The sequence below is a fragment of the Clarias gariepinus genome, chromosome 8 (genome assembly GCF_024256425.1).
Source record: "Clarias gariepinus isolate MV-2021 ecotype Netherlands chromosome 8, CGAR_prim_01v2, whole genome shotgun sequence".
Classification (NCBI taxonomy): domain Eukaryota; kingdom Metazoa; phylum Chordata; class Actinopteri; order Siluriformes; family Clariidae; genus Clarias; species Clarias gariepinus.
This window is the reverse complement of record NC_071107.1, coordinates 6,987,008-7,000,635: the sequence shown is the minus strand read 5'-3', so window position 1 is coordinate 7,000,635 and position 13,628 is coordinate 6,987,008. Positions and strand designations below refer to the sequence as shown.

The 13,628-nt window shown below is 43.3% G+C and overlaps 1 protein-coding gene across 2 annotated transcripts in view; it reads left to right on the top strand.

Annotated features, from left to right (window-relative positions):
- Positions 1-13,628, top strand: part of bnc2 (basonuclin 2) — a 172,796-nt gene that overhangs the window by 120,060 nt on the left and 39,108 nt on the right. For both annotated transcript variants that reach the window (XM_053501896.1, XM_053501897.1), the window contains exons 4-5: positions 6,953-7,055; positions 7,580-7,815. In XM_053501896.1, the coding sequence (XP_053357871.1) occupies positions 6,953-7,055; positions 7,580-7,815 (339 nt within the window). The remainder of the gene's footprint in view (positions 1-6,952; positions 7,056-7,579; positions 7,816-13,628) is intronic.

Sequence of the window (13,628 nt, the reverse complement as noted above, 5' to 3'; positions counted from 1 at the left end):
AGACAGATAAAGAGTGAGACAGACAGATAGAGAGTAAGGCAGATAGAAACAGCGAGATAGATAATGAGGCAGATAGAGAGACAGACAGACAGTGATACAGATAGGTAGAGAGTGAGACAGAGAGAGAGAGAGGTGGAGAGAGACAGATGGACCCCAGGCGTCTCTATGAGAACACATGGTTCCATCTTTCACCGTTATTCACAGGAGACTCATGGCCCATTTGGTTCCCATTAGCGCAACGCTAGCTGCTGATCTGTGTGTGTTTGAGAGGGACCTGACACACACATGCTTGACACACACACACACACACACACATACACACACACACACACACACCATATTTAACATATAAAATGTGGTATATAAATAAGGCCATTATTATCATCATCATCATCATCACGCTAACCGCTAGCGCTACCACTAATCATGACTCCTGCCTGGCTAAATGGTTTGTTTGTGATTTGTGCCGTTAGCGTAGCCGGTATGTTAGCGTAGCAGGCGTGTGTTAGCGTATGGTAGCGTTCTGGGAGGACAGGCGAGAGTGGTGGAGGACAAAGGATGCCTTCATTGCTCTTTTATTTGTCACCTGTTTCCAATATGGCCGCCATGAGGGTGGGGCTGCTCTCCAGCGCTCGCTCTGGCTCGTCTGTCTCCTCTCATTTTGTCCCCAACACACACACACACACACACACACACTCCTCCTGCTGAGGGAGGGAGCGGCTCACATGTCTGAGGATGGGACACCAACAAGTGTGTGTGTGTGTCTGTGTGTGTGTGTGTGTGTCTTTTAGCCTCAGGGTAAATTATATTTTTTTCTCTTTTAAATATTTATCTGTCTCTCAGAGAGTCTGCTGTAGAAGTATCCTCCTCTCAACTGTCCTTCTCTCTCTCTCTTTCAACACCGCCTTACTGTCTCTGTCTCACTCTGTCTGTCTTTCTCAACCCAGACTTTCTCTATCTCTTTTCCCCCTATCCCCCGCTCTCTCTCACTACTATCTCTTTTTGTATCGTATCAGGTTCTCATTCTGTCTTTCTCTCTGAATTTCTCTCTTTTTGTTAAAACTGTCTCTTTCTCCATCTCACTTCTTTCTCAACCCTGGTCTACTGTCTCTCCCTGTGTTATCACTTTCTCTCTCTCTCTCTCTCTCTCTCTCTCTCTCTCTCACTTTCTTGTCTATGTCTCTCTCACACTGTCTCTCTCAGTGCTCTTTGTGGAGAGTGGAAGAGTGGAAGAGTGGAAGAGTGGAAGTGCTCGGCCTCTTATTTCTAACCCTCAGCTTCGTCCTGTCTGTTTCCTGTAAATTTCTCGGGATTTGGTTGTTAAACACTTTTTTTCTGGAGAGGTGTCTTTATCTATTCAATATTCATTCGCAGTTTGCGACACTGTCGGGATAAATTTTTTTAATGTGATTTTTGTGTAAAAAAGGAGATTTAGAAGTGTTTAAAGTTGTGAGACGTAGCAGCAGCGACAGCCTGATTATTAATAAATGTTAACTTCAATGCTTCAGTCTGTGGTGGCGAACCGTTAACGCTAATGAACTTTCACTGCTCGTTAGCGAGCCGTCTCGTTAGCGAAGCGTCTCGTTAGCGATGCTACGCTAGTTTGTTTAAAAAAAAAAACGGAAAAACAACACACACCACTCGCAGCGTCTAATGTCTTGATTACGACACATTAACCAACATGTCAGTCTGTGAAAATGACTTCATGTTTTAATGTGTGTGTTTGTGTGTGTATGTGTGTAATGACAAATAGTGATTGTTTTTTTTTTTTCCTTGTTGACCACAGGAGCGCCCGAACGCTGCGTTTATCCGACACTAGGAAGGATCGCGATAAACAAACAGCTTTAATAGCATCATGACAGACACTAAATAAACACAACAAACCACCATCTCTCTCTCTCTCTCTCTCTCTCTCTCTCTCTCTCACAGACACACACATACACACACCTACACACAGCTTACTATATACACATTTTAAAAAAATAATAAAATATAAAATTAAATTGTAAATGCTAACAGTGTGTTTCGGCTGCGTCCCAATTACAGGGTCAGCACATGCAAGGAGAAAAAAAAGTATGTGTGTGTGTGTATATACACAGTAGAGTGGCCTTGATTATCCGCCGCACTGTGGCCTGCAGAAACAGCTGCAATCAGACCTCCGATCTGCGAGTGTGTTACAAACACAAGCCAGTCGTTTTCACCAAAACCGCAGAAATGGGACGAGGCCAGATTTACAGAGCACGCAACCTCTCTCTCTCTCTCTCTCTAATCATTCCCTGAGTGAGATGGAATTCAGGAACTGGAGACATAAGAAGTCTGGGAGTGGGACTGAGGGACTGTGAAAGTTTTGACACAAAAAAACAACAACAAAGACTCCTTTATAGACAGTGAGACGGAGCTTTCCTTAACCTGACAGAAAGCACCGATCAGATCCATCATGTTCCCCATGAGAATCTGACAGAGAGCACCGATCAGATCTGGCATGTTCCTCATGAGAACCTGACAGAGATCACCGATCAGATCCACCATGTTCCTCATGAGAACCTGACAGAGAGTGCTGATCAGATCCAACATGTCCCTCCCTAGATCCTGACAAAGAGCACGATCCACCATGTGCCTCATGAGAACCTGACAGAGAACACCTATAAGATCCACCATGTTCTTCACTAGAACCTGATTAAGAGCCTGACAGAGATCACTGATCAGATCACCATGTTCCTCACTATAACCTGACAGAGAGCACTGATCAGATCCACCATGTTCCTCACTATAACCTGACAGAGATCACTGATCAGATCCACCATGTTCCTCACTATAACCTGACAGAGATCACTGATCAGATCCACCATGTTCCTCACTATAACCTGACAGAGATCACTGATCAGATCCACCATGTTCCTCACTATAACCTGACAGAGAGCACTGATCAGATCCACCATATTCCTTACTATAATCTGACAGAGATTACTGATCAGATCCACCATGTTCCTCACTATAACCTGACAGAGATCACTGATCAGATCCACCATGTTCCTCACTATAACCTGACAGAGATCACTGATCAGATCCACCATGTTTCTCACTATAACCTGACAGAGATCACTGATCAGATCCACCATGTTCCTCACTATAACCTGACAGAGATCACTGATCAGATCACCATTTTCCTCACTATAACCTGACAGGGATCACCTGACAGAGATCACTGATCAGATCCACCATGTTCCTCACTATAACCTGACAGAGATCACTGATCAGATCCACCATGTTCCTCACTATAACCTGACAGAGATCACTGATCAGATCCACCATGTTCCTCACTATAACCTGACAGAGATCACTGATCAGATCCACCATGTTCCTCACTATAACCTGACAGAGATCACTGATCAGATCCACCATGTTCCTCACTATAACCTGACAGAGATCACTGATCAGATCCACCATGTTCCTCACTATAACCTGACAGAGATCACTGATCAGATCCACCATGTTCCTCACTATAACCTGACAGAGAGCACTGATCAGATCCACCATGTTCCTCACTATAACCTGACAAAGATCACTGATCAGATCCACCATGTTTCTCACTATAACCTGACAGAGATCACTGATCAGATCCACCATGTTCCTCACTATAACCTGACAGAGATCACTGATCAGATCCACCATGTTCCTCACTATAACCTGACAGAGAGCACTGATCAGATCCACCATGTTCCTCACTATAACCTGACAGAAAGCACTGATCAGATCCACCATGTTCCTCATGAGAACCTGACAGAGAGCACTGATCAGATCACCATGTTCCTCACTATAACCTGACAGAGAGCACTGATCAGATCCACCATGTTCCTCACTATAACCTGACAGAGATCACTGATCAGATCCACCATGTTCCTCACTATAACCTGACAGAGATCACTGATCAGATCCACCATGTTCCTCACTATAACCTGACAGAGATCACTGATCAGATCACCATGTTCCTCACTATAACCTGACAGAGATCACTGATCAGATCCACCATGTTCCTCACTATAACCTGACAGAGATCACTGATTAGATCCACCATGTTCCTCATGAGAACCTGACAGAGAGCACTGATCAGATCACCATGTTCCTCACTATAACCTGACAGAGAGCACTGATCAGATCCACCATGTTCCTCACTATAACCTGACAGAGATCACTGATCAGATCCACCATGTTCCTCACTATAACCTGACAGAGATCACTGATCAGATCCACCATGTTCCTCACTATAACCTGACAGAGATCACTGATCAGATCCACCATGTTCCTCACTATAACCTGACAGAGAGCACTGATCAGATCCACCATATTCCTTACTATAATCTGACAGAGATTACTGATCAGATCCACCATGTTCCTCACTATAACCTGACAGAGATCACTGATCAGATCCACCATGTTCCTCACTATAACCTGACAGAGATCACTGATGAGATCCACCATGTTTCTCACTATAACCTGACAGAGATCACTGATCAGATCCACCATGTTCCTCACTATAACCTGACAGAGATCACTGATCAGATCACCATGTTCCTCACTATAACCTGACAGGGATCACCTGACAGAGATCACTGATCAGATCCACCATGTTCCTCACTATAACCTGACAGAGATCACTGATCAGATCCACCATGTTCCTCACTATAACCTGACAGAGATCACTGATCAGATCCACCATGTTCCTCACTATAACCTGACAGAGATCACTGATCAGATCCACCATGTTCCTCACTATAACCTGACAGAGATCACTGATCAGATCCACCATGTTCCTCACTATAACCTGACAGAGATCACTGATCAGATCCACCATGTTCCTCACTATAACCTGACAGAGATCACTGATCAGATCCACCATGTTCCTCACTATAACCTGACAGAGAGCACTGATCAGATCCACCATGTTCCTCACTATAACCTGACAAAGATCACTGATCAGATCCACCATGTTTCTCACTATAACCTGACAGAGATCACTGATCAGATCCACCATGTTCCTCACTATAACCTGACAGAGATCACTGATCAGATCCACCATGTTCCTCACTATAACCTGACAGAGAGCACTGATCAGATCCACCATGTTCCTCACTATAACCTGACAGAAAGCACTGATCAGATCCACCATGTTCCTCATGAGAACCTGACAGAGAGCACTGATCAGATCACCATGTTCCTCACTATAACCTGACAGAGAGCACTGATCAGATCCACCATGTTCCTCACTATAACCTGACAGAGATCACTGATCAGATCCACCATGTTCCTCACTATAACCTGACAGAGATCACTGATCAGATCCACCATGTTCCTCACTATAACCTGACAGAGATCACTGATCAGATCACCATGTTCCTCACTATAACCTGACAGAGATCACTGATCAGATCCACCATGTTCCTCACTATAACCTGACAGAGATCACTGATTAGATCCACCATGTTCCTCATGAGAACCTGACAGAGAGCACTGATCAGATCACCATGTTCCTCACTATAACCTGACAGAGAGCACTGATCAGATCCACCATGTTCCTCACTATAACCTGACAGAGATCACTGATCAGATCCACCATGTTCCTCACTATAACCTGACAGAGATCACTGATTAGATCCACCATGTTCCTCATGAGAACCTGACAGAGAGCACTGATCAGATCACCATGTTCCTCACTATAACCTGACAGAGAGCACTGATCAGATCCACCATGTTCCTCACTATAACCTGACAGAAAGCACTGATCAGATCCACCATGTTCCTCATGAGAACCTGACAGAGAGCACTGATCAGAGCACCATGTTCCTCACTATAACCTGACAAGGAGCACTGATCAGATCCATCATGTTCCTCATGAGAACCAGACAGAGAGCAGAGACTTGATGTGGTTCTGCTCAGGCCGGAGCTTCTCACTTCTGCTTTTCTTTTCTGCAGTAAAATCTGAGCCTCCATTATGACTTTGTGACATCCTGAAGTCAGATCTGTGGAGTTTCTTATAACACACAGGCTGTAAATCTCAGTATCACTCCATCACTCCTTTCTCTCACTCACTCAGCTAAACAACACTGCACACTCCTCCTCCACATTCAAGCTCTTTTGCTGCTTCTCTCTTTCTCTCTCTCTCTTTCTCTTTTTCTCTCTCTCTCTCACTATCTCTCTCTCATCAGTAATAGGGTGCTTATACTTTTGCAAAGCACTGTGTATATTTGGGTATTTTATGTATATGTTTGTCATGACTGACAAAAATAAAAAAAATGACCCAGCTTAGCATTTTTTGTAAAGGATAAATGTGAGTTAAGAGTGAATTAAACACTCTTGTGTTCCATTCCGGAGAATCAGTCTCAGTTCCTCTTCTTCATGTTGGACCACTACACATAATGGTGCATCATTTCCTGCGCTTTCCTTTTTACCCTGATGCGCCCAGCGTTCTCAACTTTTCCGTTGCTCCAAGTTCCAATCTTTTTAGTCTCTCCCAAATTCGAGCTTTTTTATCTGATTAGTCTCACCAACAAGTGTGTGTATGGAAATGCTCTTACTTTTACCACATAGCTCACATTTTTTTCATCATGCAACTTCACCAAGTTTTTAAATCAGCCCCATTCATGATTTTGTTTGAGCATGTTCACTTATGAATGTTAAAGTCCTAAAATGATGAACAGTGGAGCTTGAAATACAGACCTCTAGAGTGCAGACGAGGCTTATGATAATGTGTGTGTTTGTGTGTGTGTGTGTGTGTGTGTGTTGGACTTCTGATTGGAAGGTCCCAGGTTCAAACCCCAGCACCACCAAGTTGCCACTGTTGGGGCCTCAACCCTCAACTGGATGTATAATGAGATAAAATGTAAGATGATCTGGAGAAGGGCATCTGCAAAATGGTAAAAATGTAAATGTGTGTGTGTGTGTGTGTGTCTTGCAGGCGATTCGCTGCACTCTGGTCAACTGCACCTGTGAGTGTTTCCAGCCGGGGAAGATTCACCTGCGCACCTGTGACCAGTGCAAACACGGATGGGTTGCTCACGGTCAGCTCAGTGTGTGTGCCTGTGTGTGTGTGTGTGTCTGTGTGTGTATTAATAAAAATAATAATTATAATATTTTATATATGATATAATATTCTTCTCTTATTATTATTATTATTATTATAAATGTTTCTTTACACAGTACTTATAAGCATGGTAAAAGAAAAAGTAAAAAAAAAGAAACAAAAACAAAAAAATCATTTATTTATTTATTTTTTAAAGTAAAAATGAGTACAATACAATTAATTATTATTATTTATTTTTTTATTTAAACTTAAATAATTTGTTTACTTTTAGTTTGTTTGTTTATAAATAAACAAATCAATAAAAACAGAAAAAATAGATGATGTGTAAAGTTTCAGAATGAGAGAATTAGTATTTTATTTTATTTTATTTTAATAATTTTTTTATTTGGTTTATAATTCAACCAAAGCATGCTGTTCAAAGCATATGGTCTTCCATAAACAAATTGGTGTCTGTGTGTGTTTTGTGTGTGTGTGTGTGTGTGTGTGTGTGTACTGCCGCAGCTCTGGATAAGCTGAGCACGCAGCACCTGTACCACCCGTCACAGGTGGAAATCGTTCAGTCCAACGTTGTGTTCGACATCAGCAGCCTGATGCTGTACGGAACACATGCGCTTCCTGTCCGCCTGAAGATCCTGCTGGACCGCCTGTTCAGCGTCCTCAAGCAGGACGAGGTGCTGCACATCCTGCACGGCCTTGGCTGGACTCTCAGAGACTACGTTCGGGGGTACATACTGCAGGTATGCACACACACACACACACACACACACACACACACACACACATGTCAAGGGCTTTATGATGGACCTGTGTTACTTGCTGGCTGTAATCAGTTGTAACACTGTTATGTTTAAATGTTTTAACAATGTAACACACACAGTTACACTTTAATGTTGAAACAATGTATTACAAAGTTGAAACAATGTATTATCACCATAGTGATGTAACATCACATCAGTGCAAACTATAGCACGTATTTAAAGGGTATTGTTCCCAAGTTCTCAAGATGGTTTTCTATTCCTCTTCGTCTCTCCTAAGAACCCCATACGTGTTTTATTCAGATATATTATCAAAGATCAAGATTTTTTTCATAAAGAATCCTTAAAAACCTTTATTCACAAAAAGGAGACAATTAAAAGTAGACTTTCTACCGATAGTTACACGCTGAAACACTGTGGAACCCTCACTGGTTTTCTGATGAAAGCTACAACGTGTTTTCTAGCAGAACTCTTTACTGGAAGCTAAGAACCCAAATTTTTTTCCCAGGCAGCTCTTAAAGATCACTTTAAGATCACGTGTATGATAAAGTGTGAGGGATTGGCTGCGGGTTCCTTCCTGGAATGCGACCCTCAGTGGTGCTATTTAGAACATCACAAAAAAGTGTTTTCAAGAAGTAAATTCAATAGGGTTCAATGGGGGTTAACGAGTGGTGGAGTTTCTACACAAAGTAAACTTCTGATAACTTTAAACCACGCTACAAAGTGTTTCCAACTACATTCTCACTCCATCTCACTCTAACTTCCTCTCACTATGTCTCACTCCTTTTCTCTCCCTCTCACTTTCTCTTACTATTAATCATTCCCTCTCACCCTATCTCTCTCATTAAATCTCCCTCCATCCCATTCTCTCTGTCGTTCTGTCTCACTCCCTCTATCCCATCTCTCTCACTCTCTTTCGCCTACCTAACTTCCTCTCCCCTCCTTTCACTCTGTCTCAATCTATTTCACTCCCTCTCACTTTCTCTCAATATGCATCTCTCCTTCTCACCGTATCATTTCTTCTCTCTCTTTCTCTCTTTCTTTTATCTTATTCCTCTTACTTGCTCTTACTACCTTTAACTCCGTCTCAGTTCTTATCGCTTCCTTCCTTTCACTCTCTTTTACATCCTCTCACTCCTTCTTTCTCCCCTCCCTCTCTCTCACCTCTCCTCCCTCTCACTTACTCCATCTCATTCTATTTCTAACCATCTTTTTACCACTCATTCCTTCTTCCTTCCCATCTCTCTATCTGACTCTCTTTTTTTTTTCACCCCTTTCACTCCTCCTCACTCCATCAAGTTTAAATCACAACTCTCTCTCTCTCTCTCTCTCTATCTCTCCCTCTGTCTCTTTCTCTCTCTCTCTCTCTCTCTCTCTCTCTCTCTCTCTCTCTCTCTCTCTCTCTCTCTCTCTCTCTTGGCCTTGCAACCAAAACCAAAGGGTTCCTGAACGAATTAGTTAAGAGTGGGAGAACATGTGCTTGCGGTTAGACGTGTGTGTGTGTGTGTGTGTGTGTGTGTGTGTGTGTGTGTGTGAGAATTTGTTCCGAGGCTGTGTATAAGTGGAACATCATGCCGGGCCGTTTTTAGAAGAAAACAAGGCGGTTTTCTGAGGCTTCTGTGAAAGCCTCCGCTATGTGTGTGTGTGTGTGTGTGGGTGTTCGTGTGTGTGTGTGTGTGTGTGCTTGTGTGTGTTTGTGTGTGTGTGTGTTCCAAAATTTGTCCTGAAGTGTTTTTTTATTCCTCTTGTACCACAGCAATTTACCAACACACACACACACACACACACACACACACACACACACACACACACACACACACACACACCCTGAAGCAGATCTCTTTCTTTCTCTCTCCAATCATCGCTCAGGTATCGCTTCTGGGTTTTTCTTCCAGGAATTATTTTAGCTGCCTATCACACACACACACACACACACACACACACACACACACACACACACACACACACACACACACAGTGATTCATGTCTGATCTTCACTCTGAGGACAGGAACATTGCATTCACTTTGATAATTCTTTCTTTTCTTTTTTCTTTTTCTTTTCTTTTATTCTGAAGTCTCGCTTTCTTTCTCACTCACTCTGTCTTTCTGTTTGTCCTTTTGTCTCACTCTCTCTCTCTCTCTCTCTCTCTCTCTCTCTCACACACACACACACACACACACACACACACACACACACACACACACACACACACACACACACACACAGCTTTATGCCTTCCGTTCAACACCATGTCATTAGCTTCCTGGATGAGTTACTGTAGTGTGTGTGTGTGTGTGTGTGTGTGTGTGTGTGTGTGAGTCTGTTTGTGTCTGTGTGTGTAAATTCCACACATCACACTTTAAACATTACAAACAGTAATCAACAGTCTGAAGTTTAACACTTGACACTTTACACTTTACATTGTATCTTTTTTACTTTACACCTTTAATGCTACACTTTACACTTTGCGTTTCACTTTACATTTTTACACTTGACACTCCACACTCTACATTTTGCAGTCTATGCTTTAATCTCTGTACTTTACACTTCACACATTGTGTAACTCCGTTGTTCTGTTCATCAGAGTACACTTTAAACATTACACTCTGTACACTTTAAACTTTACATTTCTCACTAACATCTTCACAAGTTACACATTTACACTCTAAAATTTTAACTTCATATGAGACATTTTACACTTTATTTCTTACAGCCTACACCAAACAACATTATATCTTTCTGTGCTTGTTTCTCACTCCATGCCCTCCGCCTGTCTCTCAGCTCGTCTCCTCCTCTCGCTCGTCCCATCTCCTCCCTTTCCCTAACCTGTCTCCTAATGTCCCTCATACCGCCTCCTCTTAGCCCTTAGCGCATCTCCTCCTATTTCTCACCTTGTCTTCTCCTATCCCTTACCCCTTTTCGTCCTGTACCTTACCCTGTCTTCCCCTGTCCTTCATGCCATTTCCTCCTGTCTCTCACCTCATCTCCTTCTGTCCCTCACCCCGTCTCCTCCTGTCTCTCGCCTCATCTCCTTCTGTCCCTCACCCCGTCTCCTCCTGTCTCTCGCCACATCTCTGCCCGTCCTTAACCACATCTCTTCCCATTTCTCACCCCATCTCCACCTGTCCCTCTCCTTGTTTTCTCCCATCCCTTGCCCCATCTCCTCTCATCCCTCACACCATCTTAACTTGTCCCTCACCCCTCGTCCCTCATCTCCTCACATTCCTTCCCCCATCTTCCCCTTTTCCTTTCCCGTCTCCTCTTGTCCCTCGCCCTGTCTACTCCCGTCCCTCACACTGTCTCCTCTTGTCCCTCGCTCTGTCTCCACCTCTCCCTCACCCCATCTTGCTCCCTAACCCAGCTTTACACCCTCACTCTCTCTATCTTCTTCTGTCCCTTGCTCTGTCTTCTCTCATCTCTTACCCCCTCTCCTCTAGTCCCTTACCCTGTCTCCTTCCGTCCCTTGCCCTGTCTCCTCCTGTCCCTCGCCCTATCTCCTCCTGTCTCACACCATAACTCCACCTGCCCCTCACCCCAGTTCCTCCCATCTCTCACCCGTCCCCTCCCACAACTCCGCCCTGTCTCCTAGCATGCTTTCCCTCACTGTGTCTTCTCCTCCTGCCCCTCATTTTGACTCCTCCTCCAGTGGGGAAGCAGTGAGGGGTCTGCTTCTTCTGTCCCTTGTCCCGTCTCTTTCCCTATATCGTAGTCCCTTCTGCTTTCCTGTCCCCTACCCAGTCGCCTTCACATGTATCTTCTGCTGTCTCTTCTTCTGTATCATCTTGTCTTCTCCTCCTGTCCCTCGTCCTCCAGCTGTAACCTTAGAATTGGAACTCTCAAAAATGCGGTCCAGATGCTGCCATTTCTCCGTCGTTCTTCTGCACATGGAATTCTCATCAGTCTTTTTCAGTCTCACTGTCTCTCTCTGTCTGTCGGATTGTCCGTCTGTTTCACTTTTTCGCTGCCTCCTTCTCTCTGTCTGGTTTCATATCTATCTATTTATCTTTATATTTATTCCTCTGCCTCTTTCTTTCTAACTGCATATTTCTATTTGCCTCTTGATATATTTTTACCCTTACCTCTTTCTGTCTATGTTTTTTTGTCCCTCTGTCAGTTGTTTTTTGTCTCTGTCTCTCTCTCTCTCTCTCTCCTTCTCTCCCTCTCTCCCCCTCTCACATGTGGAACTGGCTCAGGTTGAGCGACATTCTCAGTAATGTTCATGTCCTTGTAGAACATTTTGCTTCCTCTTGCTTTTTTTCCTCTTTGCGGTTTCTCCCTGACTACAGCGACTGTTCCAGGAGAACCAGATGGAACCACTAAGCCAACACCCCTCCCTCTTTCCCTTTCTCCCTCCCTCCCTCCCTCTCTCCCTCCCTCTCGCTCTCTCTGTCTGTCTGTCTCTTTCTCTCTCTTTCTCTTGCTCTGTGACAGTCTGGTTGGTTTGTCTGTACAATGGGCCCATTTTTACCCAAACAGCGCTGACATCTGGCCGCAGTGTGTCGCCCGGATCATCTGGCCTTGCGAGAAGGAATGTGTGTGTGTGTGTGTGTGTGTGTGTAGGGAGACTCTGTAGGGGGCACATCATGCTCCCTTCCTGATTCACTTACTCCAGGATGTCCTTTGGCGACGGATCCCTAATTCGTTTAACCCTTTTGCTTAATTTAGGGGTCAAAACTACCTGAATTACATTTTGACTAAAAGTGAAATTTTTAGGATCTCGGGACAAACAGGTCAAACATACTTTATGTGCCAGTTACTGTCACATGTCTCACCATGACCATATTCTTTTATTCACTTAGCGTACACCTTAGTCTTCTTTACTTCTTTAAGAAATGTGACTATAGTGAACCACAGAACATACATAATATACCATGATGGTTATGATGGTAATTCAGACATCACTATGGTCGGCCCCATTGGGCTAGTGTAGGGTAGGCATGGTACTTATTGGGTACCACAGTGACTATCACAGGATAAACGGGTTCCCTGTTCAGTCCGGTTCCTCCCATGGTTTCTTCCTATTGCCATCTCAAAGTTTTTTTTTTGCCACCTTGGCTTGCTAAGGTAATAATGATAATTTTGATTCATACACATTCACATTGCATACTGTACAAACTTTCATAATTTCTTTTAATTGTGTAAAGCTACTTTGCGACAATGACAATTGTTAAATAAATACGATATATAGAAATAAAATAAAATTTTATATAGAGTACTATATCATACATACTATAGTACATGTGCTATGTACTAACATGGTAAAGTATGTACAGTACGAACATACCATATAGATATGTTAGTGCATACTACAGGAATGCTATAGTACTCTCTCTTATTGTCTATAGCGCTTATCCTGTACTGGGGCACAAGGTGGTGTATACTCTGGATGAGGTCTCATTCCATGTATGGGAAAAACATGCAAATTCCACACACACACACACAAACCCAAGGTGGGATTCGAACCCTTGACTGTGGCCTAACCACAGTATGTCCATGTACCGTTGTACCAAAGTATGTACCGTGGTATAACAGTCAACCACTATATCAGTAAAAAAAGGCCCATGCTACTGTCAAAAACACCCTGGTACAGGTACCATCAGTCTACTATGGTCATTTTATTATTTTTATGGGATGACTGACTTATGTGTGGGGAATGTGATGTCCTCCCTGACATTCATTTGTTCTCTTTATTGTACGGCAACCGAATAAAATATTTGGAAAAAATATAAATCCTGGGAAAGTCTTAGGTTTAGCTAATGGCTTCCATAATCACAGAAGCTCACTTCCTCCAGC